The 26,175-nt window shown below is 49.3% G+C and overlaps 1 protein-coding gene across 1 annotated transcript in view; it reads right to left on the bottom strand.

The window, feature by feature from the left end:
• The window catches only part of LOC141072496 (zinc finger protein 184-like), a 36,946-nt gene extending 11,170 nt beyond the window's left edge, over window positions 1-25,776 (bottom strand). The window contains exons 1-3 of the mRNA XM_073559770.1: window positions 25,759-25,776; window positions 312-435; window positions 135-232 (exon numbers count right to left, since the gene is read on the bottom strand). Coding sequence (XP_073415871.1) covers window positions 135-232; window positions 312-435; window positions 25,759-25,776 — 240 coding nt within the window. The remainder of the gene's footprint in view (window positions 1-134; window positions 233-311; window positions 436-25,758) is intronic.
• Between the last annotated feature and the right edge of the window lie 399 nt (window positions 25,777-26,175).

Below are 26,175 nucleotides of genomic sequence, written 5' to 3'. Positions count from 1 at the left end.
CTGCCATCTCCACCGTTCTCATTACACAAGTATAAAACATATAATACTGGGGGATAAAACAAGACTGAGCACAAGACCTTCACAGCCGTCTACACATCATAGGGGAGATCTCCTGACACCTTCTCTCCATCTACCTGATGATCCTGAGAAACACTGGGATCTTCTTGGCTACAGTCCTGTGGAAGAAGAGGACGGGGACATCTCTCTGGTGTTGTCCTCTTAATGGATAGATCTGGAGGAAACACACAAAGGGACTGAATTCATTCTCTACATACAGATAATTATTGGCCGTGTGTATTTAGTCCTATTACCTGGTGATGTGAGGGGCTGGGGAACCTCCATTATGACGTCCTTGTACAGATCTCTGTGTCCTTCTAAATACTCCCACTCCTCCATGGAGAAATAGACAGCGACATCCTGACACCTTATAGGAACCTGACACATACAATGATACCGTCATCCCCCCAATCCCTTCATAGTGTTACTGTATAATGTCCCAGCATTCCCAGCAGTGTCACCTCTCCAGTCAGCAGCTCAATCATCTTGTAGATGAGTTCTAGGATCTTCTGGTCATTGATGTCCTCATGGATCAGGGGGTGAGGTGGAGGCCCCGTGATTGGGCTCAGGGGTCTTCCCCATCCCTCAGACACAGGGTCCTGACAGCGATCACTAGAGGTCTTCTTCACCACTGTGTAATCCTGGTTATGGAGAGACACATTAATAAATCTCACTACAGACATTTCCAGAGTCCTCACCTCTCCAGTTCTGTCCACCTGTTATTCCCATAGATAAGAATGATGTAATGTGACGACATCAGAATCTCTCACCTCTCCAGTGAGACGGAAGAGGATCTCTAGGGTGAGGTGTAATATCCTCTCCGCCATCTTGTCTCTGTCCATATCCATCCTTGATGGGTAAATCAGGAAAATTCTCTTCTGTAGAAGATCTTCACTGAGAGGATCCGATATTGTAGAGACCTGAATGAGAAGAAGATGATCCGATGTAACATCATAAGAATCCTGTGTAATAATACAATTACTGGAGATAATAAGGGAAACATATGAGGAGATTTATTATCTTACAGGGTTTAGTTTTCTCCCCTGACATCTACTAATAAAACCTATATATTTAGGCCACTGACAACAAGCAGTTTCCTCCTCGGAGTTGGCAGCTGAACACGTTCCTCATAGACTCATCTTCCATAACGCTAATTCTTGTCTCATTACCGACACTGGAATCGGCATTAGCAATACTGCAGGAGATATTCATTACATGCGACATGAGAAATAACTCCTTCATGATGAGGACGACATCTTCATCTTCTACTACGGCTCTAGAAACAGATTTGGCCAGAGTCGGTCACTGACTCCATCCCCACCGGCCGTCTATATGAATGTTTCCCGGCTTCCCCGCACTGTAATCTTCAATAATAATAATAATAATAATCTTTATTTATATAGCGCCAACATATTCCTCAGCGCTTTACAGTTTAACAGTTTCAAAACACAAGTCATAAGTAACAACGTTAACAATACAATAATTAAAGCAAAATAAGACGAAATAAGATGACCCTGCTCGTGAGAGCTTACAATCTACAATGAGGTGGGGGAGATACAAAGTACAGGTGTGAATTTACAATTGTATATTTACAATGAAGGTCCAGCCATCTTGAGGGAGTGAAGGATGGATGGAGATAGTGAATGGGCTACACACGCACACTTACACATAGAATGACTTTGATTAGCGAACGTGATAAGCCGCTCTGAACAAATGTGTTTTAAAGGAGCGCCTAAAACTATGCAAACTGTGGTTAGTCCTAATTTCTTGGGGTAGAGCATTCCAGAGTATAGGAGCAGCACGGGAGAAGTCTTGGAGTCGGGAGTGGGAGGTACGGATTAGTGCAGAGGTTAGTCGAAAGTCGTCTGCAGAGCGCAGCGATCGGCTAGGCCGATAGAAAGAAATGAGGGAGGAGATGTAGGGGGGTTGCCGCACCATGGAGAGCTTTGTGGGTGAGAACAAGTACTTTGAATCGGATCCTATAATGAATGGGCAGCCAGTGTAATGACTGACGAAGAGCGGACACATCCGAGTACCGATTAGCCAGATGGATGACACTGGCTGCTGCATTAAGTATGGACTGGAGGGGGGATAGTCGAGTGACGGGGAGGCCAATTAATAGAGCATTGCAGTAATCCAGGCGGGAGTGGATCAATGCTACAGTGAGGGTTTTTGTTGTTTCCATGGTGAGAAAAGGGCGAATTCTAGAGATGTTCTTTAGGTGTAAGCAGCAAGAGCGGGCAAGAGATTGTACATGGGATGTGAAGTAGAGATTGGTGTCAAACATAACACCCAGACAGCACGCCTGCTGCAGGGTTGTTATTGTGGTACCACCCACAGAGAGGGAAATGTCAGATTTAAGGGAGGTTAGTAGACGGCGGGAGCAGAAGTTCAGTTTTAGAGAGGTTGAGTTTCAGATAGAGAGTGGACATGACGTTGGAGACTGCGGACAGACAGTCACTGGCGTTCTGTAGTACAGAGGGGGTAAGGTTGGGGAAGACGTACATAGTTGTGTGTCATCAGCATAAAGATGGTACTGAAAGCCAAATCTGCTGATGATCTGTCCAATTGGGGCCGTGTAGAGAGAGAAAAGAAGGGGGCCAAGGACTGAGCCCTGAGGTACCCCGACAGCAAGAGGAAGAGGAGATGACGTGGAGCCAGAGAACAAAACACTGAAGGAGCGGTCAGAGAGATAAGAAGAGAACCAGGAGAGTGCAGTGTCCTTAATGCCTAGTGACTGGAGCCTAGAGAGTAGGAGATGGTGGTCAACAGTGTCGAAAGCTGCAGATAGATTGAGAAGAATGAGCAGAGAGTGGTCACCGTTACGTTTTGCTGTCAGAAGGTCATTGGTCACTTTGATAAGTGCAGTTTCAGTCGAATGTAGGGGGCGGAAGCCAGACTGTGAAGGGTCTAGAAGGGAGTGAGTGGAGAGGTAACGGGTAAGGCGGGAGTAAACTAGGCGCTCCAAAAGTTTAGAGATGAAGGGGAGATTGGAGACTGGTCTGTAGTTGTTTGTGCAGGATGGGTCGAGAGCAGGTTTCTTTAGTAATGGAGTAACAATGGCGTGTTTGAAGGAGGATGGGAAAATGCCCGAGGAGAGGGAGAGATTAAAGATTGTAGTTAGGTGGGTTGTGACGACTGGAGAGAGAGACTGGAGGAGATGTGAGGGCATGGGGTCGGTAGTGCATGTAGTCGGATGAGAAGAAGAGAGGAGTCTGGAGACTTCTTCTTCTGTGATGGGATCAAATGTGGAAAGTGAGCCAGGGAAGATGCAGGAAGGGATGGGAGTCACAGCACTTGGTGGTTGGGAGCAGATTTCCTGACGGATATTATCTATTTTTTCTGTAAAGTTGGAGGCCAGGTCATCAGCACAAATGTCTGTGATAGGGGCTTGTGCTTTTGGCCTGAGGAGGGAGTGAAAAGTGTCAAAAAGTTTCTTGGGGTTGTTGGCTAGTGAGGAGATCAGGGTGGTGAAGTAGGTCTGTTTGGCGAGGTGAAGGGCAGCGTTATAGGTTCTTAACATAAATTTGAAGTGGATGAAGTCTTCTGTTGTGAGGGTTTTTCTCCATAGGCGTTCAGCACTACTAGAGCATCGCTGGAGAAGTTGAGTTTGTGATGTGAGCCAGGGCTGTTTTACTCTGTGTTTGGAGGTTCTGAGGGTGAGGGGAGTTACTTGGTCAAGGGTGCTTCTAAGTGTGTCATTGTAGTGATGAACAGCCAGATTAGGACAGGAAAAAGTGGAGATAGGGGACAGTGATGAGTGTAGGGAATCTGAAAGTGTCTGAGGGTTAAGGGCTTGTAGATTTCTGACTGTGTGGGAGGTAGGAGTGAACTGGGGTGGGTGAGTATTTGTGAGTGTGAAGGAGAGAATGTTGTGGTCAGAGAGTGGAAGCGGTGAGTTATTTAGGTGGGAGATTGAGCAGAGCCGGACAAAGACCAGATCAAGGGTGTTACCGTCCTTGTGTGTCTCAGAGGTTGAAAGCTGCGAGAGGCCTAGAGAGGTGGTTAGTGATAGAAGCTGGGATGCAGATGTGGAAGTAGGGCTGTTAATGGAGATGTTGAAGTCTCCCAGGATGAGGGTTGGAAGTTCTGAGGACATGAAGTGCGGCAGCCAGGCTGAAAAGTGGTCAAGGAAGTGGGTGGGTGAGCCTGGGGGCCGGTATATGACCGCTACCCTGAGGGAGAGGGGACGAAAGAGCCTGATGGTGTGGACCTCAAAAGGGAATAAGAGTGATGGAACTGGGGGGGATGACCTGGAAAGTGCATTGTGGGGACAGGAGTATGCCGACTTCACCACCATGTCTGTTTGTGGGTTTCGGGGAGTGAGAGAATTGTAAGCCACCGTAGGAAATGGCAGCAGGAGAGACAGTGTCAGAATCCTGAATCCAGCTTTCAGTGAGGGCCAACAGATTAAGAGAGTTGTTCAGAAAGTAGTTGTGTAGGAAAGGAAGCTTGTTACAAGCAGACCGTGGATTCCAGAGGGCACAATTAAAAGATGGAGATGAGGGAGTGCAAGTAATGTTAATAAGATTATTACGGTTTCGATATGAGGTAGGGTAGGGGTTGAGGTTGGGGGATGGTGGACCAGGGTTGGGGGAGATGTCCCCTGAAATCAGTAGGAGTAGGAAGATAAAGAGCAAATAGTTGTTGGAATTGTACGTAGTTTTTTTCTGCGATGCGTTTGGGCAAGATGGGCTAGGGTTTCTCAGGAAGGTGAGTACATGTGAGCTGTACATGGGAAAGGGAAGTATAGAGGGGCTGATGTGTACGAGTCATGATGGAGGGGGGATAGGGTGGTGAATGTGGATGGCAAGGGAACACAGTAGGATAAAAATAAAGCACATGGTTAAAGGGGAGAGCAAAGTGTGGGTTACCTGACTCCAGCCCTGACTAACTGCCATGTATAACTGCCGTTTTGCTGGTTGCTTAGCTTCTGTGATGCTTTGCTTATGGGATGCTTGCGTGCTGCACCCCACACTTTATAGTGAAGGGACAGGAGAGAGGGTCTGTTCCCAGGAGCTACAGTCTGAGGAAAGGGCTAAAAAGTAGAGTTGAGCGACTTTTGGTTTTTTAGGGTCGCGTTTCGTTTCGTGAAACCCGACTTTTCCAAAAGTCGGGTCGAGCAAGATCGTCCGATTATAGGGAAAAGTCGGGGTCGTCCCGAAACACGAAACCCAATGTAAGTCAATGGGGAATAAAAGTCGGCAGTGAGAGGACAGGAAACACACCTACAGTGCCCATTTGAATGCCAAAAGCATCAATTCTTCTTACTTAAGCTTGTCAACCTTAATTAACTTCATAATACAAGTTACGCACTGAAAAATGGGGGTTATTTGGCTAAAGTTGTGGGGGGGGGAGGGCTGGCTGCAGGTTTTCATGTGCCCTGGGCGAAAGAGCGCCCCTTTAACACATACCACAACTCATCATGCTCCGATACGGCAGATAAATAGCGGTATAGTACAATGAAAAATACCTCTTTTTACATCTCATGACGAGGCCAACTATTTCTCCATACAGAATCATTGGTCCCATATAATGTTTGAAACAGTATATGATGAGCTCCACATAATGCTACAGTATATGTTGGTCCCCATGGATGAAGCTCCACTGTTTTATGGGCCCAAATAATGCTCCAAACATAATGGGCCCCATTTCTAATGCTCTAGTGTATAATGGGCCCTGTAAATGCTGCTCCAGTGTCTGATGTCCACCTTTGGAATGTTCCAGTGTATGGTGGGCCCCATCTATCATTCTCCAGAGTATAGTGCTCCCCAAAAATTGCTGTCCCAACATTGAAAACAATCAAATAAGTCTCCTCGCTAGGGAATCCCTGTACTTGTCTGGACAGGTGCTGTAGCTTGCTTAACAGCTCGCCAGCCGTTCTCACGCCCAGTATGGATTGCACGTGATTGCACAAAGGTTAGAAAGGGTACCGTATCCCTGGATAACATGTATGGATAGCGTACACATTCAAAATATATGTCTCAGGAGGCAGGCTCAGACGGTGTCAGGCCCAGTATGGATTGCACGTGATTGCACAAAGGTTAGAAAGGGTACCGTATCCCTGGATAACATGTATGGATAGCGTACACATTCAAAATATATGTCTCAGGAGGCAGGCTCAGACGGTGTCAGGCACAGTATGGATTGCATGTGATTGCACAAAGGTTAGAAAGGGTACCGTATCCCTGGATAACATGTATGGATAGCGTACACATTCAAAATATATGTCTCAGGAGGCAGGCTCAGACGGTGTCAGGCACAGTATGGATTGCACGTGATTGCACAAAGGTTAGAAAGGGTACCGTATCCCAGGATAACATGTATGGATAGCGTACACATTCAAAATATATGTCTCAGGAGGCAGGCTCAGACGGTGTTAGGCCCAGTATGGATTGCACGTGATTGCACAAAGGTTAGAAAGGGTACCGTATCCCCGGATAACATGTATGGATAGCGTACACATTCAAAATATATGTCTCAGGAGGCAGGCTCAGACGGTGTTAGGCACAGTATGGATTGCACGTGATTGCACAAAGGTTAGAAAGGGTACCGTATCCCTGGATAACATGTATGGATAGCGTACACATTCAAAATATATGTCTCAGGAGGCAGGCTCAGACGGTGTCAGGCACAGTATGGATTGCACGTGATTGCACAAAGGTTAGAAAGGGTACCGTATCCCCGGATAACATGTATGGATAGCGTACACATTCAAAATATATGTCTCAGGAGGCAGGCTCAGACGGTGTCAGGCCCAGTATGGATTGCACGTGATTGCACAAAGGTTAGAAAGGGTACCGTATCCCTGGATAACATGTATGGATAGCGTACACATTCAAAATATATGTCTCAGGAGGCAGGCTCAGACGGTGTCAGGCACAGTATGGATTGCACGTGATTGCACAAAGGTTAGAAAGGGTACCGTATCCCTGGATAACATGTATGGATAGCGTACACATTCAAAATATATGTCTCAGGAGGCAGGCTCAGACGGTGTTAGGCCCAGTATGGATTGCACGTGATTGCACAAAGGTTAGAAAGGGTACCGTATCCCCGGATAACATGTATGGATAGCGTACACATTCAAAATATATGTCTCAGGAGGCAGGCTCAGACGGTGTTAGGCCCAGTATGGATTGCACGTGATTGCACAAAGGTTAGAAAGGGTACCGTATCCCTGGATAACATGTATGGATAGCGTACACATTCAAAATATATGTCTCAGGAGGCAGGCTCAGACGGTGTCAGGCACAGTATGGATTGCACGTGATTGCACAAAGGTTAGAAAGGGTACCGTATCCCCGGATAACATGTATGGATAGCGTACACATTCAAAATATATGTCTCAGGAGGCAGGCTCAGACGGTGTCAGGCCCAGTATGGATTGCACGTGATTGCACAAAGGTTAGAAAGGGTACCGTATCCCTGGATAACATGTATGGATAGCGTACACATTCAAAATATATGTCTCAGGAGGCAGGCTCAGACGGTGTCAGGCACAGTATGGATTTGACGGCCCAGATTACACAGCGGAGGAGCAGGGAGAGGTAAAGATTGCAAATGCTGAGGCCCTGCCCAAGCAAGGGGGGCCCACTCGTGGGCGTCGGTACTGGCACTGGGCACCTCATAGCACAGCGGTGTGTCTGACGGCGGGTGTGCACCACAACCGTCAGAGACACTTGATTGCACTATGAGGGACCCTGTGCCAGTGCCCGCGCCCAAGAGTCGGCCTACCCACCTGTCCAGGGCAACGGCACTCGCACGGTGTCGTGCGGTAGGTGGTGACCCCGGCCATGGGGGGGAGGCAGCACAGTTAGGGAGTTTTAGAAAGTGGCATATGTTGATGTTGGACATTCAGCTGATGCAAAAGGCGAAATAGGTGAAGTACCAGGAAGAGGTGGACCAAAGCAAGCCATTTTTCTGTCACCCTATGTGTCATCAGGGGAAGGTGGGACAAAATCCTTGGAAACCCATGCGTGGTTCATTTTAATGAAGGTTAGATCATCCACATTTTGGGTTGACAGACGGGTCCTTTTTTCTGTCAGGATTGATCCAGCTGCACTGAAGACTCTTTCCGATAGCACACTTGCAGCTGGGCAAGCGAGCTCCTGTAAGGCATATTGGGCCAATTCAGGCCAGGTGTCCAGTTTAGCGGCCCAATAGTCAAAGGGGAATGACCTGTGTGGGAGAACATCGATATGGGAGGAAAAGTAGTTTGTAACCATAGTTGACAACTGCTGTCTCCTGTCACTTTCCATCGATGCAGTATTACCAGTTGTGTGAGCGGTATTTGAAAAATCAGTCCACAACATTTTCATGAAACCCCTGTCTCCAACGCCACTTCTGCTGTGTGCATCACGAACACCTCTGCCAAGCTGCCCCCGGCCCGTGTGAGAACCATCACCGCTGCTGTGTGCTGGGAATGCCTCAAGCAACCGATTTACCAGAGTTGCTTGTTTATTAGCCAATATTAGGTCAAGGTTCTCCTGTGGCATGATGTTTTGTAATTTGCCTTTATAGCGTGGATCCAGGATGCTGGCCAACCAGTAGTCGTCATCGTTCATCATTTTGGCAATGCGGGGGTCCCTTTTTAGGATCCGCAAGGCATAATCTGACATGTGGGCCAATGTTCCCGGTGTCAATGATGCACTGCGAGTGCTGGGTGGAGGAGCACTTTCTGGCAAATCCACATCCCTCCAGTCACGCACAAACCCTGTACCAGACCTTGCCACGCCAACATTTTCACTTGCCCCACGAGATGCATCCTCCTCCCCTAAGTAATCATCCCCATCATCCTCCTCCTCCTCCTCTTCTTCCTCCACCTCGTCCAGGAGAGGTCCCTGAGCAGACAATGGCTGAATGTCATCAAGGATTCCCTCCTCCTCTTCCTCCTCATCAACATTGGCTGCAGACGCCTGCTCCTTAAGGTGCGTCAAAGTTTGCATGAGCAGACGCATAAGTGGGATACTCATGCTTAGGATGGCGTCATCTGCGCTTACCAGCCGTGTGCATTCCTCAAAACACTGAAGGACTTTACAAAGGTCTTTCAGCTTCGCCCACTGCACGCCTGTCAACTCCATGTCTCTCTCAAAGTGCCTGGCCGTGTATCCTCCCACAAATGCATTATGGCCTGCCTCTGCTCGCACAGCCGCTCCACCATGTGCAGGGTGGAGTTCCACCTTGTTGCAATGTCGATAATGAGGCGGTGGTTGGGAAGGTGGAGCAATCGCTGCAGCTTCTGCATACGAACGGAGTGTACAGGCGACCGGCGGATGTGCGCGCACAGTCTTCGCACCTTCTGGAGCAGGGCTGTTAACTCCGGATAATTTTTGAGGAAGCACTGCACCACCAGGTTCAAGGTGTGAGCCAAGCAAGGTATGTGGCTGAGTTTTGAAAGGGCTATGGCTGCCACAAAATTACGGCCGTTATCAATAACTACCTTGCCTGCCTCAAGATGTACACTGCCCAGCCATGACTCAGTTTGTCGCTTCAAGTACTCGGCCAGCACCTCGGCGGTGTGTCTGTCGCCCAAACACATCAGGGTTGATGATGGTGATGGAGTTGGTGTTCTTTCTGATGGCCTAGAATCAGTCTTTCGTTGATATAACAGTGGGATTCCCTGACTGCTGTGGTCTTACAACGACACCTCAACATTTGCTGCTGTGCTAACCGGTGGGCTTTCAGTGGGGGAAACAATGTAGCGTTGCTGACTACCTTCGTTGTGATCAGTTGCACATGTGGCACTTGAGGTTTGGTGTTGTGTCCACGCTTGCAAGTGCATGCTGGTTAAATGTCTAAGCATGCAACTGGTATTCAAATTTTTCAGATTTTTCCCTCGGCTAAAGGTCTTTGCGCACTTCTTACAGATAACCTTGGCCTGATCCTGAGGATTTTGTTCAAAAAAGTGCCACTCTGCACTCTTCCTACTTTGGCAGACATTTTGCGGCCTAGCATGCTGTGATCTTTTGACCCTCTGGACAAGCTGTCCAGCAACTCTTTTGATGTTTGGAACCTGTCTTTGGAGTGCTCCGGGCCTGCCAGATAACAGCTGTTGCGATGTCGATGTCTGCTGTGGATGCTCCTCATCTGAGCTATTGGAAGCAGCACCCTCTTCCCCCAATGGATGCCAATCTGGGTCAACAACTGGGTCATCCATCACCTCCTCTTCTATGTCATGTGCACCTTTCTCTGTGTCACCGTGTATGGTGGTATAGTGTGCGGGAAGGGGCACCTGAGTCTCATCAGGGTCAAAATCTGGCTCTGTACACTGCGAGGACAATGTAGTGCTCTGAGTGAATGTACCAGCAGAATCATCCATCAGCGGCTGTGCATCAGTGCACTCCATGTCAGATTCATCTTGGCCTGGGTAATTCACCATTTCACTTGATAATCCAGGCATGGTATGTGAAAACAGCTCCATGGAGTAATCAGTAGTATGGCCTGCGTCATCCTTCAATCTTGGTTGGGGTGAAGGACACAAGGAAAGGTGTGGTTCATGAACATGAGCCTCCAATGACGACTCAGTGCTTTTACTTTTTACAACTGAAGAAGAGGAGGCGATAGAGCTGGAGGCTGAGTCAGCAATGTAAGACAAAACTTTTTCCTGATGCTCTGCCTTTAAAAGCGGTTTGCCAACTCCTAGAAAACTAAGCGTTCGAAGCCTTATGTAGCCAGACGATGAAGCAGGGTCAGCACCTCCTGCATTCGGTCCTATTTTGCTCTTGCCACTACCATCAGATCCACCACCAACACCATCATTACCAGCTGCCAACCCCCGCCCAATTCCACGGCCTCTTCCACCAGCCTTCCTCATTTTTGGTAGAAATGTAGACAAAATCCAACAAACTATATAGTAATGTAAAACAAGGTACAAGGTGTCTATAGGACAGGGGAGATTTAGAATTTCTGCGCACACTTTTGGACACTGGACACTTGTGGATTGTGTGAGGCCCACTGATATCTGAGCGCTATGTGACACGCTCGATGGCACAGCTGCCTGTGACCAAAGTGACGAGAGGATAATGGAGATTTTGAATCTCTGCGCACACTTTTGGACACTGGACACTTGTGGATTGTGTGAGGCCCACTGATATCTGAGCGCTATGTGACACGCTCGATGGCACAGCTGCCTGTGACCAAAGTGACGAGAGGATAATGGAGATTTTGAATCTCTGCGCACACTTTTGGACACTGGACACTTGTGGATTGTGTGAGGCCCACTGATATCTGAGCACTATGTGACACGCTCGATGGCACAGCTGCCTGTGACCAAAGTGACGAGAGGATAATGGAGATTTTGAATCTCTGCGCACACTTTTGGACACTGGACACTTGTGGATTGTGTGAGGCCCACTGATATCTGAGCACTATGTGACACGCTCGATGGCACAGCTGCCTGTGACCAAAGTGACGAGAGGATAATGGAGATTTTGAATCTCTGCGCACACTTTTGGACACTTGTGGATTGTGTGAGGCCCACTGATATCTGAGCGCTATGTGACACGCTCGATGGCACAGCTGCCTGTGACCAAAGTGACGAGAGGATAATGGAGATTTTGAATCTCTGCGCACACTTTTGGACACTGGACACTTGTGGATTGTGTGAGGCCCACTGATATCTGAGCGCTATGTGACACGCTCGATGGCACAGCTGCCTGTGACCAAAGTGACGAGAGGATAATGGAGATTTTGAATCTCTGCGCACACTTTTGGACACTGGACACTTGTGGATTGTGTGAGGCCCACTGATATCTGAGCGCTATGTGACACGCTCGATGGCACAGCTGCCTGTGACCAAAGTGACGAGAGGATAATGGAGATTTTGAATCTCTGCGCACACTTTTGGACACTGGACACTTGTGGATTGTGTGAGGCCCACTGATATCTGAGCGCTATGTGACAGGCTCGATGGCACAGCTGTGACAAAAGTGACTAGAGGATAAGAGAGATTGGATTGCTTTTAAAAAAGCAGTTTGCGGAGCAGTGGGTAAACAGCAATGCCAGCGTGTCAGGAAGCCTTAAAAGGCAGCCCAACAACCAACACCACTGATACACCACAATATAGCCTCCCCTTGCACTGCACACACAGTGACTTGTGTGTTGTGCAGGCCAAATCGCTAGCAGCAGAAGCAGTTTTTTTGTCTTCTTCCCTGCCTAACGCTCTCCCTACAGAATCAGCAGCAACCTCTCCCTATACTAAGATCGGCAGAAGTAAGATGGCGGTCGGCGTGCACGCCCTTTTATATCCCCTGTGACGCCCACCAAAGCAAGCCAATCACTTGCATGCCCTTCTGAAAGATGGTGGTGACCCGTGCTTAGGTCATCACGTTGCCCACAGTGTCCGTGGATCCTGATTGGCTGAAAAAGAGCGCAAAACAAACTTTTGAAACGCGACTTTGGCGCGTAAGTCGCCGACCTCGTGGCCGACCTCATCCTAGGGTCGGGTTTCGTTTCATGAAACCCGACTTTGGCAAAAGTCGGCGACTTTTGAATTTTTTCGACCCGTTTCGCTCAACTCTACTAAAAAGCCTTCACTAGACCACTGTACAGCTGTATAATGAGACCAAGGCTTTATAGTGAAGGGACAGGAGTGAAGGCCTGATCCCAGGAGCTACAGTCTGAGGAAAGGGCTAAAAAGCCTTCACTAGACCCCTGTACAGCTGTATAATGAGACCCAGGCTTTATAGTGAAGGGACAGGAGTGAGGACCTGTGCCCAGGAGCTACAGACTGAGGAAAGGGCTAAAAAGTCTTCACTAGTCCCCTGTACAGCTGTATAAAGAGGCCCAGGCTTTATAGTGAAGGGACAGGAGTGAGGGCCTGATCCCAGGAGCTACAGACTGAGGAGAGGGCTAAAAAGCCTTCACTAGACCCCTGTACGGCTGTATAATGAGGCCCAGGCATTATAGTGAAGGGACAGGAGTGAGGGCCTGATCCCAGGAGCTAGAGACTGAGGAAAGGGCTAAAAAGCCTTCACTAGACCCCTGTACAGCTGTATAATGAGGCCCAGGCTTTATAGTTAAGGGACAGGAGTGAGGGCCTGTGCCCAGGAGCTAGAGACTGAGGAAAGGGATAAAAAGCCTTCACTAGACCCCTGTACAGCTGTATAATGAGGCCCAGGCTTTATAGTGAAGGGACAGGAGTGAGGGCTTGTGCCCAGGAGCTACAGATTGAGGAAAGGGCTAAAAAGCCTTCACTAGACCCCTGTACAGCTGTATAATGAGGCCCAGGCTTTATAGTGAAGGGACAGGAGTGAGGGCCTGTGCCCAGGAGCTAGAGACTGAGGAAAGGGCTAAAAAGCCTTCACTAGACCCCTGTACAGCAGTATAATGAGGCCCAGGCTTTATAGTGAAGGGACAGGAGTGAGGGCCTGTGCCCAGGAGCTAGAGACTGAGGAAAGGGCTAAAAAGCCTTCACTAGACCCCTGTACAGGTGTATAATGAGGCCCAGGCTTTATAGTGAAGGGACAGGAGGGAGAAAAGTGGGGAAAGTTGCCAGAAGAGCCGGACTGCCCATCACTAACCTGCAGAGCCGCACTCCACATATATGGCTGCTCTGTGCACAGGACCTGTGATGAGGTCACAGGAGGGGAGGAGTCAGGGGTCACATGATCAGGGGCCTCACTGTGTGCAGGACTGCTGTGCTGGTTGTCATCCTGCTGGATGAAGGGAACTTATGTAAGACCTATATATTTAGGCCACAGACAACAAGCAGTTTCCTCCTCGGAGTCGGCAGCTGAACACGTTCCTCATAGACTCATCTTCCATAACGCTAATTCTCGTCTCATTACCGACACTGGAATCGGCATTAGCAATACTGCAGGAGATATTCATTACACGCGACATGAGAAATAACTCCTTCATGATGAGGACGACATCTTCATCTTCTACTGCGGCTCTAGAGACAGATTTGGCCAGAGTCGGTCACTGCCTCCATCCCCACCGGCCGTCTATATGAAGGTTTCCCGTCTTCCCCGCACTGGAATCTTCTATCCCGTTAGATCTCAGCTCTGAGTCACACACAGAAGTTTGAGGCTTTTAGAAAAGATTTTTTGTTTCCACAAACACAACGGACAGAAATGATCTGATCCCAAAGTCTCCATGTACAGTGATTTATGGGGATTATTTCTGGCCTTAGACTTTCCTATATTACAAGATGGATGTGAAGACTTTTCTGCCCAATGATGATATAACTATTCTAGGAGTGACGCCTTTATAACCAGATAATAGTATGTTTGCAGCTTGCAGAGCACAGCGGCTCCTTCTTCAGGCAGCTGGAACAATCCAGTCTCTCAGCACTGACAGCTTCTATGGCTGCTCTGGGGAGAAAACTATTTTTTGTGGTAAAATGTAATTATTTTTTTCCTCATCGCCCAATGGTGTAAAATTCTGGGAGAAAGATGAGTAATTGAGAGGTGGCGGGTGTAACATGGCGCCTCTTATTGGGGGCTCTGATAATGTGACCCCCTAACACCATAAGAGCAGAATCTGCCCTGTCAGACGGCGCTCCTTCCCTCCTGAGGAGTGTCCGGCCCCTTATGGGGTATCGGCGCTCAGGGAAATTGTGGAACAAGTGGTTTCTGTTTTCTCCTCTTCTCCCGTGTGATAATTACAGACTTGGGGACAGAGCGACATTTTAGTGGGAACATTTCATTCCTCCGCTCAATGTTACACAATTCTGTGACCCCCTGAGGGTTAATAATCCTCCCTGCCCCCTAGATGAGCCCCCAGAGGTGGAGGGGGTAACACGGGGCCACTTGTGGGGTCTCTGCTGTTCTGGTGTCAGAGCTCTTCACAGGTCACACGGCGTCCGCCGTCTATCCCAGCCACAATGGCGCCCCTTCCCTCCCGAGCCTGTGGGGTATCGGCCCTCAGGAGACACGGCGCACTGTGCGGCCTCAGCGCTCCTGTCACCTTTAGGACAATGATACATTGGGGGGAAAGTCACATTTCTGTGAGGGAAACAGTAAAATTGTCATTTCTTCCTTCCACATTGCTGAAATTCCTGTCACACTGTCCGAATTCAGAGATTGTCCTGTCAGAAAGGAGAAGACAGGGGGCGAAAGGGTTAATAGGACTCACAGGAGGAATCGGCCCAGAAAGCAGAAGGTGCAGGAGGGTCCGCCACATATATGACTGCTCTGTGTGCACAGGACCTGTGATGAGGTCACAGGAGGGGAGGAGTCAGGGGTCACATGATCAGGCGCCTCAGTGTGTGCAGGACTCTGCTGTGCTGGTTGTCATGGTGCTGGATGAGGGGAAGTTTCTGTGTGGGGTCAGGAGGGGTTTACAGGGTGGATGTAGCAGAGCTGTGTGTACGAGGTGTACGGAGCGGAGCCGTGTGTGTACGAGGTGTACGGAGCAGAGCCGTGTGTGTACGAGGTGTACGGAGCGGAGCCGTGTGTGTACGAGGTGTATGGAGCGGAGCCGCGTGTGTGCGAGGTGTACGGAGCAGAGCTGTGTGTGTACGAGGTGTACGGAGCTGAGCCGCGTGTGTACGAGGTGTACGGAGCTGAGCCGTGTGTGTAAGAGGTGTACGGAGCGGAGCCGCGCGTGTACGAGGTGTACGGAGCTGAGCCGCGTGTGTACGAGGTGTACGGAGCTGAGCCGCGTGTGTACGAGGTGTACGGAGCTGAGCCGCGTGTGTACGAGGTGTACGGAGCTGAGCCGCGTGTGTACGAGGTGTACGGAGCGGAGCCGTGTGTGTGTACGAGGTGTACGGAGCGGAGCCGCGTGTGTACGAGGTGTACGGAGCGGAGCCCTGTGTGTACGAGGTGTACAGAGCGGAGCCCTGTGTGTACGAGGTGTACGGAGCGGAGCCCTGTGTGTACGAGGTGTACGGAGCGGAGCCCTGTGTGTACGAGGTGTACGGAACGGAGCCCTGTGTGTACGAGGTGCACGGAGCGGAGCCGTGTATATACGAGGTGTACGGAGCGGAGCCGTGTGTGTGCGAGGTGTACGGAGCGGATACGCGTGTGTACGGGGTGTACTGAGCGGAGCCGCGTGTGTACGAGGTGTACTGAGCGGAGCCGCGTGTGTACGAGGTGTACGGAGCGGAGCCGCGTGTGTACGAGGTGTACGGAGCGGAGCCGTGTGTGTACGAGGTGTACGGAGCGGAGCCGCGTGTGTACGAGGTGTACGGAGCTGAGCCGCGTGTGTACGGAGCGGAGCCGCGTGTGTACGAGGTGTACGAAGCGGAGCCGCGTGTGTACGAGGTGTACGGAGCGGAGCCCTGTATGTACGAGGTGTACGGAGCGCAGCCGCGTGTGTACGAGGTGTACGGAGCGCAGCCGCGTGTGTACTAGGTGTAAGGAGCGGAGCCGCGTGTGTACTAGGTGTAAGGAGCGGAGCCGCGTGTGTACGAGGTGTACGGAGCCGCGTGTGTACGAGGTGTACGGAGCGGAGCCTCGTGTGTACGAGGTGTACGGAGCGGAGCCGCGTGTGTACGAGGAGTACGGAGCGGAGCCGCGTGTGTACGAGGTGTACGGAGCGGAGCCGCGTGTGTACGAGGTGTACGGAGCGGAGCCGCGTGTGTGTACAAGGTGTACGGAGCGGAGCCGCGTGTGTACGAGGTGTACGGAGCGGAGCCGCGTGTGTACGAGGTGTACGGAGCGGAGCCGCGTGTGTACGAGGTGTACGGAGCGGAGCCGCGTGTGTACGAGGTGTATGGAGCGGAGCCGCGTGTGTACGAGGTGTACGGAGCGAAGCCGCGTGTGTACGAGGTGTACGGCGCGGAGCCGCGTGTGTACGAGGTGTACGGCGCGGAGCCGCGTGTGTACGAGGTGTACGGCGGTGGAGCCGCGTGTGCACGAGGTGTACGGCGCGGAGCCGCGTGTGTACGAGATGTACGGAGCGGAGCCGCATGTGTACGAGGTGTACGGCGCGGAGCCGTGTGTGTACGAGGTGTACGGAGCGGAGCCGCGTGTGTACGAGGTGTACGGAGCGGAGCCGTGTGTGTACGAGGTGTACGGAGCGGAGCCGCGTGTGTACGAGGTGTACGGAGCGGAGCCGCGTGTGTACGAGGTGTACGGAGCGGAGCCGCATGTGTACGAGGTGTTCGGAGCGGAGCCCTGTATGTGGAAGGTGTATGGAGCGGAGCCATGTGTGTACGAGGTGTACGGAGCAGAGCCGCGTGTGTACCAGGTGTACGGAGCGGAGCCCTGTATGTGGGAGGTGTACGGAACAGAGCCTCGTGTGTATGAGGTGTACGGAGCAGAGCCGCATGTGACGGGAGTATTCTCCAGAGCAAGGAGGGACAGCAGGCCTGGGAACTATCCAACAGATTCATTGACCAGAAAGCAGGAGCAACACGAAGGTAATTTTCAGAGTCCCAAAATAAGTCCACAGGAAAGTGATTTGGGGGCACCTTCCGACAATCCTTGTGCCAGGTCACAAAACCATAGTCCTTTAAGAGTCCCAGAAATCCACCACGATCACACAGGGGCCAAGGCTTCCTCAGACAGCCTCGTCTTTCTCTTTCAGCATCCAACTCACATCTGACTGAGTTGCTCTGCTCCTGGATCAGCCCATGTGTGTAGTGGAGGAGGGTTCCACTCCTCCTATGCAATGGTTTGGCCCACAGCAAGGCACCACTGTGTCTACAAGGATTTGCACTGAAAGTAGTCCTCTGCTTACTAAACAACAGCTAATCTCTCAAAATCTGTTGACCAAGTTAATTACATTATAGTCTCAGGAATGAAGTCAGGTTAGTTACAGCTAATAGAACCAGAGAACAATTACACACATCACATGGCATTGCAAAGCATTGGGGGGAAGGGAAACATGGCTAACACAGCAAATGCAAGCAGAGAACAGTTACGTGGCATATTATACAAATACAGGACAGGGAAAAATATATACATCATGACAATTCCTTCCCCTCCCAATTTGTGTACGTACTAGGGACCTCTACAGGTCACTGGTTAAGTACACACAGGCATGGCGTAACTTACATGTGGCTTCATGCAGCCACGAATTGGCATCGTAGCTTTCCCACATCATTGCCCAGGAGAACAGCTGCAGGCAGACCACCCATCACCCCAACCACACATCGCCTGACCCCAAAACCAAAGTTCAGATCCATAGTGGCTTTGGGAATAGTCCTCCATTGTCCACCAGCCAGTTCAATGACAATCCCAGGTCCTCTATGGATTGCCTCAGGCCGAACCACTCGGGGATCAGCCATCGTGAGGAAAGCCCCTGAGTCACAAAATCCAACAAGTCTTTGTCCATCCAGCACGATCTCCTGCAAGTGCTTACCTCGATGAGCTGAAGTCGTCATAGCTGCGGGTCGCACACCATAAACTCCTAGTGGTGCAACATGGGTGGGTGAGGCACTAGGCCAGTCCTCATGTAGTGGTGACACGTCTTCCTCCATGGCACTTGGCTGTACATAATTAATAATATGATTGGGTACAGGATCAATCCTCATTTGAACAGCTGGGCAGGAGGCTTGCAAATGCCCCGGCTGCCCACATCGATAGCATCTGTGCTGTGTCTCACTCCATCCAATGCGTCCTCTTGGGCGAGGAGTAAGGGAACCTGCCGGTCGGCTCCCACCTGAAGGTGCTGTAGGGGGTTGAGGACGACTCCTCCATGGGCTGGCTGGACATGAGGCCTGCAGATGCCCCGGATGCCCACAACCATAACACCTGCGCTCTGCTACTTCCTCTCCTCGTCGTATTCCAGAAGGCGCAGTAGAAGCAACAGGAGGCACATTAACACAGGTATCAACACGAGGTGGTGGCTCAGAGGAACGGGGAACAATGGGGACAGAAAAACTGGGGGCCACCGGTGTTGTGGAGCAGGTAGGCCTCTCTCCATCCTCCAACAGAACTCTCCACTGAGGCTTGATGGTGAGAGCCTCATCAGCGAGAGATGCAGCTTCTTCCACTGTAGCAGGTTTCCTCTCACGCACCCATTCCCTGATCTCAGCGGGGCACTGGGCAAAAAATTGTTCTTTTAGGATAACCTGGAGACAGGTGTTCCAGGTTAAGGCCTCCTCTGCCTCCAGCCAGCGATTACATATTTGTTTGAGTTTATGGGCATACATCTTGAAAGACACTTCCTCATTACAGGCTAAAGTACGAAACTGGGTCCTGTAAGTGTCTGGGGTCACAGCATAATGTTCTAGAACAGTCCGTTTAATCTCTGCAAACTCACAGTTCCACCGAGGGTCCATAGCTCTATAGGCTGCGGCAGCTCCACCCTCTAAGAGCCCCACCAGATGTCGGACGCGCTCCCTTTCCGGGACTTCCATTAATCGACACTGATGCTCAATGTCCTGGAAGAAGCCCTCAATGTCACCGGAAGCCTCATTAAACGGCTTGAAGTCTTTGCGGGACACTCTGGGGAGTTCCCTCATGGGGGATGCTGTGGGTACAGTCTGTCTGGAGCTTCTCGCTGCCTCCAAAGCGATCTCCCTCTCCAGCATTGCCCTCTGCCCCTCTAGCAATGCCCTCTCCTCCATCCTGCACTGCCTCTCCTCGGCTCTGCGCATGACCTCCATCTTATATTCTATGGAGACCTCTTCTCCCAGCAAGGCCATCTCCTCCTCGTACCACACAACCCACTGACTTTTTTGGGTATTTACCTCCGGCTGCCGTCTTTCCTCTCTTTGCTGTGAGGATCCTTCCTCAGCATCGTCTTGCAGGCGAACTGCTTCCAAAGCCTCAATCAGCTGCTCCTTGGAGAGTCCCTTGTAGCTGACTCCCAGTTCACGGGCCTTTGTTTGTAGATTCTTCGCAGTCCAGTTCTTGTACTCTGAGGCTCTGGTTCCAGAAGTTGATGGGCCGTTGTCCTCCATTTCTTCTGCTCTGATCCCACCGCTGCCAACCAGTTTGTGACGGGAGTATTCTCAAGAGCAAGGAGGGACAACAGGCCTGGGAACTATCCAACAGATTTATTGACCAGAAAACAGGAACAACACGAAGGTAATTTGCAGAGTCCCAAAATAAGTCCATAGGAAACTGATTCGGGGGCACCTCCCGACAATCCTTGTGCCAGATCACAAAACCATAGTCCTTTAAGAGTCCCAGAAATCCACCACGATCACACAGAGGCCGAGGCTTCCTCAGACAGCCTCGTCCTTCTTTTTCAGCATCCAACTCACATCTGACTGAGTTGCTCTGAGTTGCTCTGCTCCTGGATCAGCCCATGTGTGTAGTGGAGGAGGGTTCCACTCCTCCTATGCAATGGTTTGGCCCACAGCAAGGCATTGCTGTGTCTACAAGGATTTGCACTGAAAGTAGTCCTCTGCTTACTAAACAATAGCTAATCTCTCCCAATCTGTTGACCAAGTTAATTACATTATAGGCTCAGGAATGAAGTCAGGTTAGTTACAGCTAATAGAACCAGAGAACAATTACACACATCACATGGCATTGCAAAGCATTGGGGGGAAGGGAAACATGGCTAACACAGCAAATGCAAGCAGAGAACAGTTACGTGGCATATTATACAAATACAGGACAGGGAAAAATATATACATCATGACACCGCGTGTGTAAGAGGTGTACGGAGCGGAGCCGCGTGTGTACGAGATGTACGGAGCGAAGCCGTGTGTGTACGAGGTGTACGGAGCAGAGCCCTGTGTGTACGAGGTGTACGGAGCAGAGCCCTGTGTGTACGAGGTGTACGGAGCAGAGCCGCGTGTGTACGAGGTGTAAGGAGCGGAGCCGTGTGTGTACGAGGTGTACTGAGCGGAGCCCTGTGTGTACGAGGTGTACGGAGCGGAGCCCTGTGTGTACGAGATGTATGGAGCGGAGCCGCATGTGTACGAGGTGTAAGGAGCGGAGCCGTGTGTGTACGAGGTGTACGGAGCGGAGCCGTGTGTGTACGAGGTGTACGGAGCGGAGCCCTGTGTGTACGAGGTGTACGGAGCGGAGCCCTGTGTGTACGAGGTGAAATGTTTTAAACTCAAATTTTTACATTTCACAGAGAGTAAAATGGAGCCACAATTTACACAGAAATTTCTCCCAAACCTGAGGTCAGGAATGACTGCACACGGTCGGGCTCCAATGGCGAGAGTCACTGTTTTGCTGTGTAAGGAGCGGAGCCCTGTGTGTACAAGGTGTACGGAGCGGAGCCGTGCGTGTACGAGGTGTATGGAGCGGAGCCGTGTGTATACGAGGTGTACGGAGCGGAGCCGTGTGTGTACGAGGTGTACAGAGCGGAGCCGTGTGTGTACAAGGCGTACGGAGCGGAGCCCTGTGTGTATGAGGTGTTCGGAGCGGAGTCATGTGTGTACGAGGTGTTCGGAGCGGAGCCATGTGTGTACGAGGTGTACGGAGCAGAGCTGTGTGTGTACGAGGTGTACGGAGCGGAGCCTTATGTGTACGAGGTGTAAGGAGCGGAGCTGTGTGTTTACGAGGTGTACGGAGCGGAGCCCTGTGTGTACGAGGTGTACGGAGCAGAGCTGCATGTACGAGGTGTAATGTTTTAGAATCCAATTTTTCAATTTCACAGAGTAAAATGGAGCCACAATTTACAGAGAAATGTTTCCCAAACCTGAGGCCAGGAATGACTGCACACGGCCGGGCTCCAATGGGGACAGTCACTGTTTTGCTTTTGGAGCACTAATTTGGCAGTTCTCGCTTGTGGGGGCCAATTGTAAAGTCCCCGATGATTGTGGACAACATACAACCCCCTAAAGTGACCCCATTTCAGACACTGTACCGATCAGGAAGTCATCTAAGGGTGTAATGGGCATTTTTATCTTACAGGTGTCACTGATTTCTTTACCACTTGCTGTGAAGATAATATGACATTTGTTCCGAGGTGCAGCACAGGTGGGGAAACATCTGAGTGGGCTCCTAACCAGGTGTTATGGTGGTCCCTCTCAGCGCCTCCCTACTCACTATGGTCACTGCAGCTTTTCAGCATGTTGCTTCCATTTAGCCTTGGGGGATTGGCCAGTCTCTAAAGGAATTTAACCCTGCTGTGTCCTTCACAGATTAGGTTCCCCAGCCTATCCTGTGCCGGCAGGTCCTATATTAGGCAGCTCCACCATCTGCTTTCTGCTGGATGTTGGTTCCTAGGCAGTTCACTTTACCTGTTGTACCTCACACTTGTGTCTCTGACCCACCAATCAGCTGAGGTAGTCTTGGGGACTACCGTGGAGTAGTTCCTGGTGTCTACCGGCTGTCCGGCCTATCCTCTCCACCAGTAGCTCTAGTGAAGACCTGGTGGACACCCAGTTACACCTCTCTAGGGTAAGCCTGGCTGATGGTGCAGTGGGTCCACATCCACCAGTGTTACACCAAGTAACTGTGCACACCTCACAACTTTTGAAGCACAGATAGAGGCACAGAGCATGCGGCGCACATAGCAGCAAATTTTGGCCTCACCCTAATCCACGGCCATTTACCACTTCTTTCTCCCCCGGCAGGAGGAGTTGTCAGAGGGGCGCTGGTAGTGTGGGAAATTCAGCAGACGCCTGAGACTGCAGGACGTAGACCCAATTCTGGGACTGACTGCTGTATCCAGGACAGTTGGGACTAGAGATGAGCAGGTGGATTCATGGGTCTCTGGTCCAGCGTGCGTGGGACCTGGGGATTATTTTTTGTGCCGTCATTCACAGTCGGAGCCTCCAGAACGTTCTCCTCTTTATGTAGCGTCACTATACGACATCCGGCTTATTTGTGTGTGTGTAAGGCCGTGTTCACACATTGTAGAAATACGGTGTTTTTTATTTTCTGCAGGATCCGCACCATCTGCAATAACGATCTTCTCCCCCTTATTTGATGCGTTCTTGGTGCAGAGGTGAAGCCGCGGTTTTAATGCGCTTTTTAGAGGACAGAAAAGCTTTGATTCTGCACTTAATAAAGTTTCTGCAGTTTTTTACCTGCGATTTTATTAGAGAGAAAAGCCCCAAATCAGCACAGATCAGCCGCGTGCCTTGGGCGCACAGCGGGCGCCTTTTAAGGTAAAGTAGTTTTTATTAAGGATTTATTTACATAAATGGGGTAAAGAAAAAAGGGGAGAGACAGATTATAAATACCCAGTAATACAGACAAGAACCAAACAACAGCAAAAGAGAGAAATGTAAAGTCATGAAAGAGAGAGGCGGGAGAAAGGGTTAAGGAGGAGAATGGGGAAGGAAAAATAGGGTTTGTTAACCCCTTGGAGACCTTGCCCTTTTTCGTTTTTGCGTTTCTGTTTTTCGCCCCCCTTCTTCCCACAGCCATAACTTTTTATGTTTCCGTCAGTATGGCCATGTTAGGGCTTGTTTGTTGCGGGACAAGTTGTGCTTTGGAATGACATCATTGGTTTCACCATATCGTGTACTCAAAAATGGGAAAAAAATTCCAAGTGCGATGAAATTGCAAAAAAAGTGCAACTCCACAACTTTTTTTTTATTTTCTTTTTACCATATTCACGAAATGCTAAGACTGCCCTGCCATTATGATTCTCCAAGTCATTACAAGTTCATAGACACCAAACAGGTCTCAGTTCTTTTGTATTTAAGTGGTGAAAAAAAATCAAAAATTTGTTGGGAAAAAAAAATGTGCCATTTTCTATGATCCGTCACATCTCCATTTTTCATGATCTTGGGTTGGGTGAGGGCTTATTGTTTGTGCGCCGAGCTGATGTTTTTATTGATACCATTTTGGTGCAGATACGATCTTTTGATCATCCATTATTGCATTTTAATTCAATGTCGCGGCGACCAAAACACCTTAATTCTGGCATTTTTACTTTTTTTTCTCACTACACCGTCTAGTGATCAGTTTGTTCCTTTTTTTATTGATAGATCGGGCGATTCTGAACTCGGCGATACCTAATTTGTGTATGTTTGATTTTTCTATTGTTTTATTTTGAGTGAGGTGAAAGGGGGGGATTTAAACTTTTATATTTTTTATATATTTTTAAAAGCTTTTTTTTACTTTTGGCCTGCTTCAATAGTTTCCATGGGAGACTAGAAGCTGCCATAACTCGGTCGGCTCTGCTACGTACAGGCGATGATCAGGTCACCTGTATGTAGCAGAATACCTCACTTGAGCTGACGTGTGCTGGGAAAGATGCGGGCTCACCGCCGGAGCCGACATCAAAGGGAGAGAAGCTACCTGCGCCGTACTAGGACGGTCATGGAGGGGTTAAGGAAAATGGGGAAAAGGGAAAAATGAAAGGGATAGAAAGAAAATGAAAAAGATTGGTCTGCACAGGATAGGCCAGGAAAGGGGTTGCGGGACACATGTAATACCTTATATATAAAACATTTAAGAGGCGGGAGGGGAAGAGAAGGAATGGGAAAGGCGAGGAAAGAAAAGGGGAGAAAGGAAGAACAGCTGTAACCAGGCGGAGAGACGAGAATCTAGAGGAATCCTGACTGTTACACCATGGAAGATACTGAGTGTTGGAGTCTGATAGCGCCGCAGTTCTCATGAAATCTGCGCTCTCTGTGGTCTGAAGACCCTGCGGACCTCCGGGGCTTTGATGCATTTTCCCTTTATAGGCTTCTTCTGAAAAAAACATATTGAGAAAAAAAATGTATGAAGAGAAAACCGCCTTCACATTTATAAGCGCAGAATCAAAGCTTTTCTGTACTAATAAACAAGTGTTAAACGCGGCTTCATATCTGCCAAAAAAGCATCAAATATGGGGGAAAATGCAAAAAAGAAGAAACGCAGCAAACGCGCAATAATCAGGGAAGATTGTCACTACGTCATCTGAGTCAGACATTTACAGAAGAAAGAACGCAGCATTTACGCTACGTGTGAACACGTCCTCCGCATCACAGCTTTATCACATTATTTTATGGGTTTTATAGAGAAAAATATCAATTACGCCATTTTGTTTCTCCCGTAATTTACCGATTCCTGTAAATAATCTGATCGCTGCGTTCTGCGGGTCATTACAGTTATATTGGCACAACTATGTCCAGGTTATTCACTGATCTGTGATGCTTATTATTTAAAAAACGCATTAAAATGACATTTTTTTCATTATCAGGTGTTTTTCATTATTATTAGTAATTTTATGGGATGAAAAAATCTCTTATTCTCCTCTAGAATTCAGAAACATCCATTGTACACAGCAGTGTATTTCTATCAGAATAATCTGCCTGTAGTCAGAGCCTGGAATATGGATCAAGTGCACACAATCCTGCAGTCACTTCACCGGAGCTTGTGGCTCAGCAGCTTACAGTGCCTGTCAGTAATGTTGAGGCTGTGGGTTCAGGATCTGGGAGGCTAACGTTTAAAAATACATTTTTGTAAATTGCTTATTATTTTAAATACTTTTATAGGAACAAAAATATATTTTTTTCTTCACCTCAGTATACAGGCACCATAAAAAAAGCATTCTTATACACAATGTATTGCTATGGATATGTATACTCTGCTTCTGAGTTCATTGCCGGCAATATAGCGGTCAATATGACCAAATTCTCCCATCTCCAGCATCGTGAGCTGTGGCTCACTGGTAAAGCAGCAGCCTGTGGATACTGAGATGGAAGCTCATAGTCCTGGGGAGACCAATCACTGAAGGGAGAGGAAGTGAATCTATAATCTAATTTATGCACTTAGCATAAGAGAGACTTAGCAGAGAGAAGCGGCCAATCCCTCCGAGCAGGAGGAGCTACAGGAGCGATGAAAATGTCGGAGAGGAATATAGAGGTTGGGAGAACAGCTGGGACATGACAGTCCAGCTGAATCTGGGATGGTTGGGAGCTATGCATTTGAGATGCTGTTGTGTCATTACCTTAAAAAGGCCGTCCATGCTCGGAAATTCTACTAAGATGAGTAGTCAAAATTCCTCCAGAAACTCACTGCCAATTATTGCAAGCGCTTGATTGCAGTTGTTGCTGCTAAGAGTGGCCCAACCAGTTAAAAGGTTTAGGGGCAATCACTTTTTCACACAGGGCCCTGAAGGTTTGGATTTCTTTTTCCCTATATAATAAAGATCTTCATTAAAAAAACTGCATTTTGTGTTTTCTTTGGCTAATATTTACATTTGTTTGGTGATCTGATACATGTAAGTGTGACAAACATGCAAAAGAATAGGAAATGTGTGTGCATATGTCTATGTATACATATATACAGTGTGTGTGTATATACATATGGTGATGGTGAGGAGGCAGGGAGGAGTTTGTGTGGAAAATGGAGAAGGCGTGCTAAG

The sequence above is a fragment of the Dendrobates tinctorius genome, unplaced genomic scaffold, assembly GCF_039654945.1.
Source record: "Dendrobates tinctorius isolate UK_male_01 unplaced genomic scaffold, ASM3965494v1 ptg000274l, whole genome shotgun sequence".
Taxonomy (NCBI): domain Eukaryota; kingdom Metazoa; phylum Chordata; class Amphibia; order Anura; family Dendrobatidae; genus Dendrobates; species Dendrobates tinctorius.
This window is presented reverse-complemented; position numbering and strand designations above follow the sequence as displayed.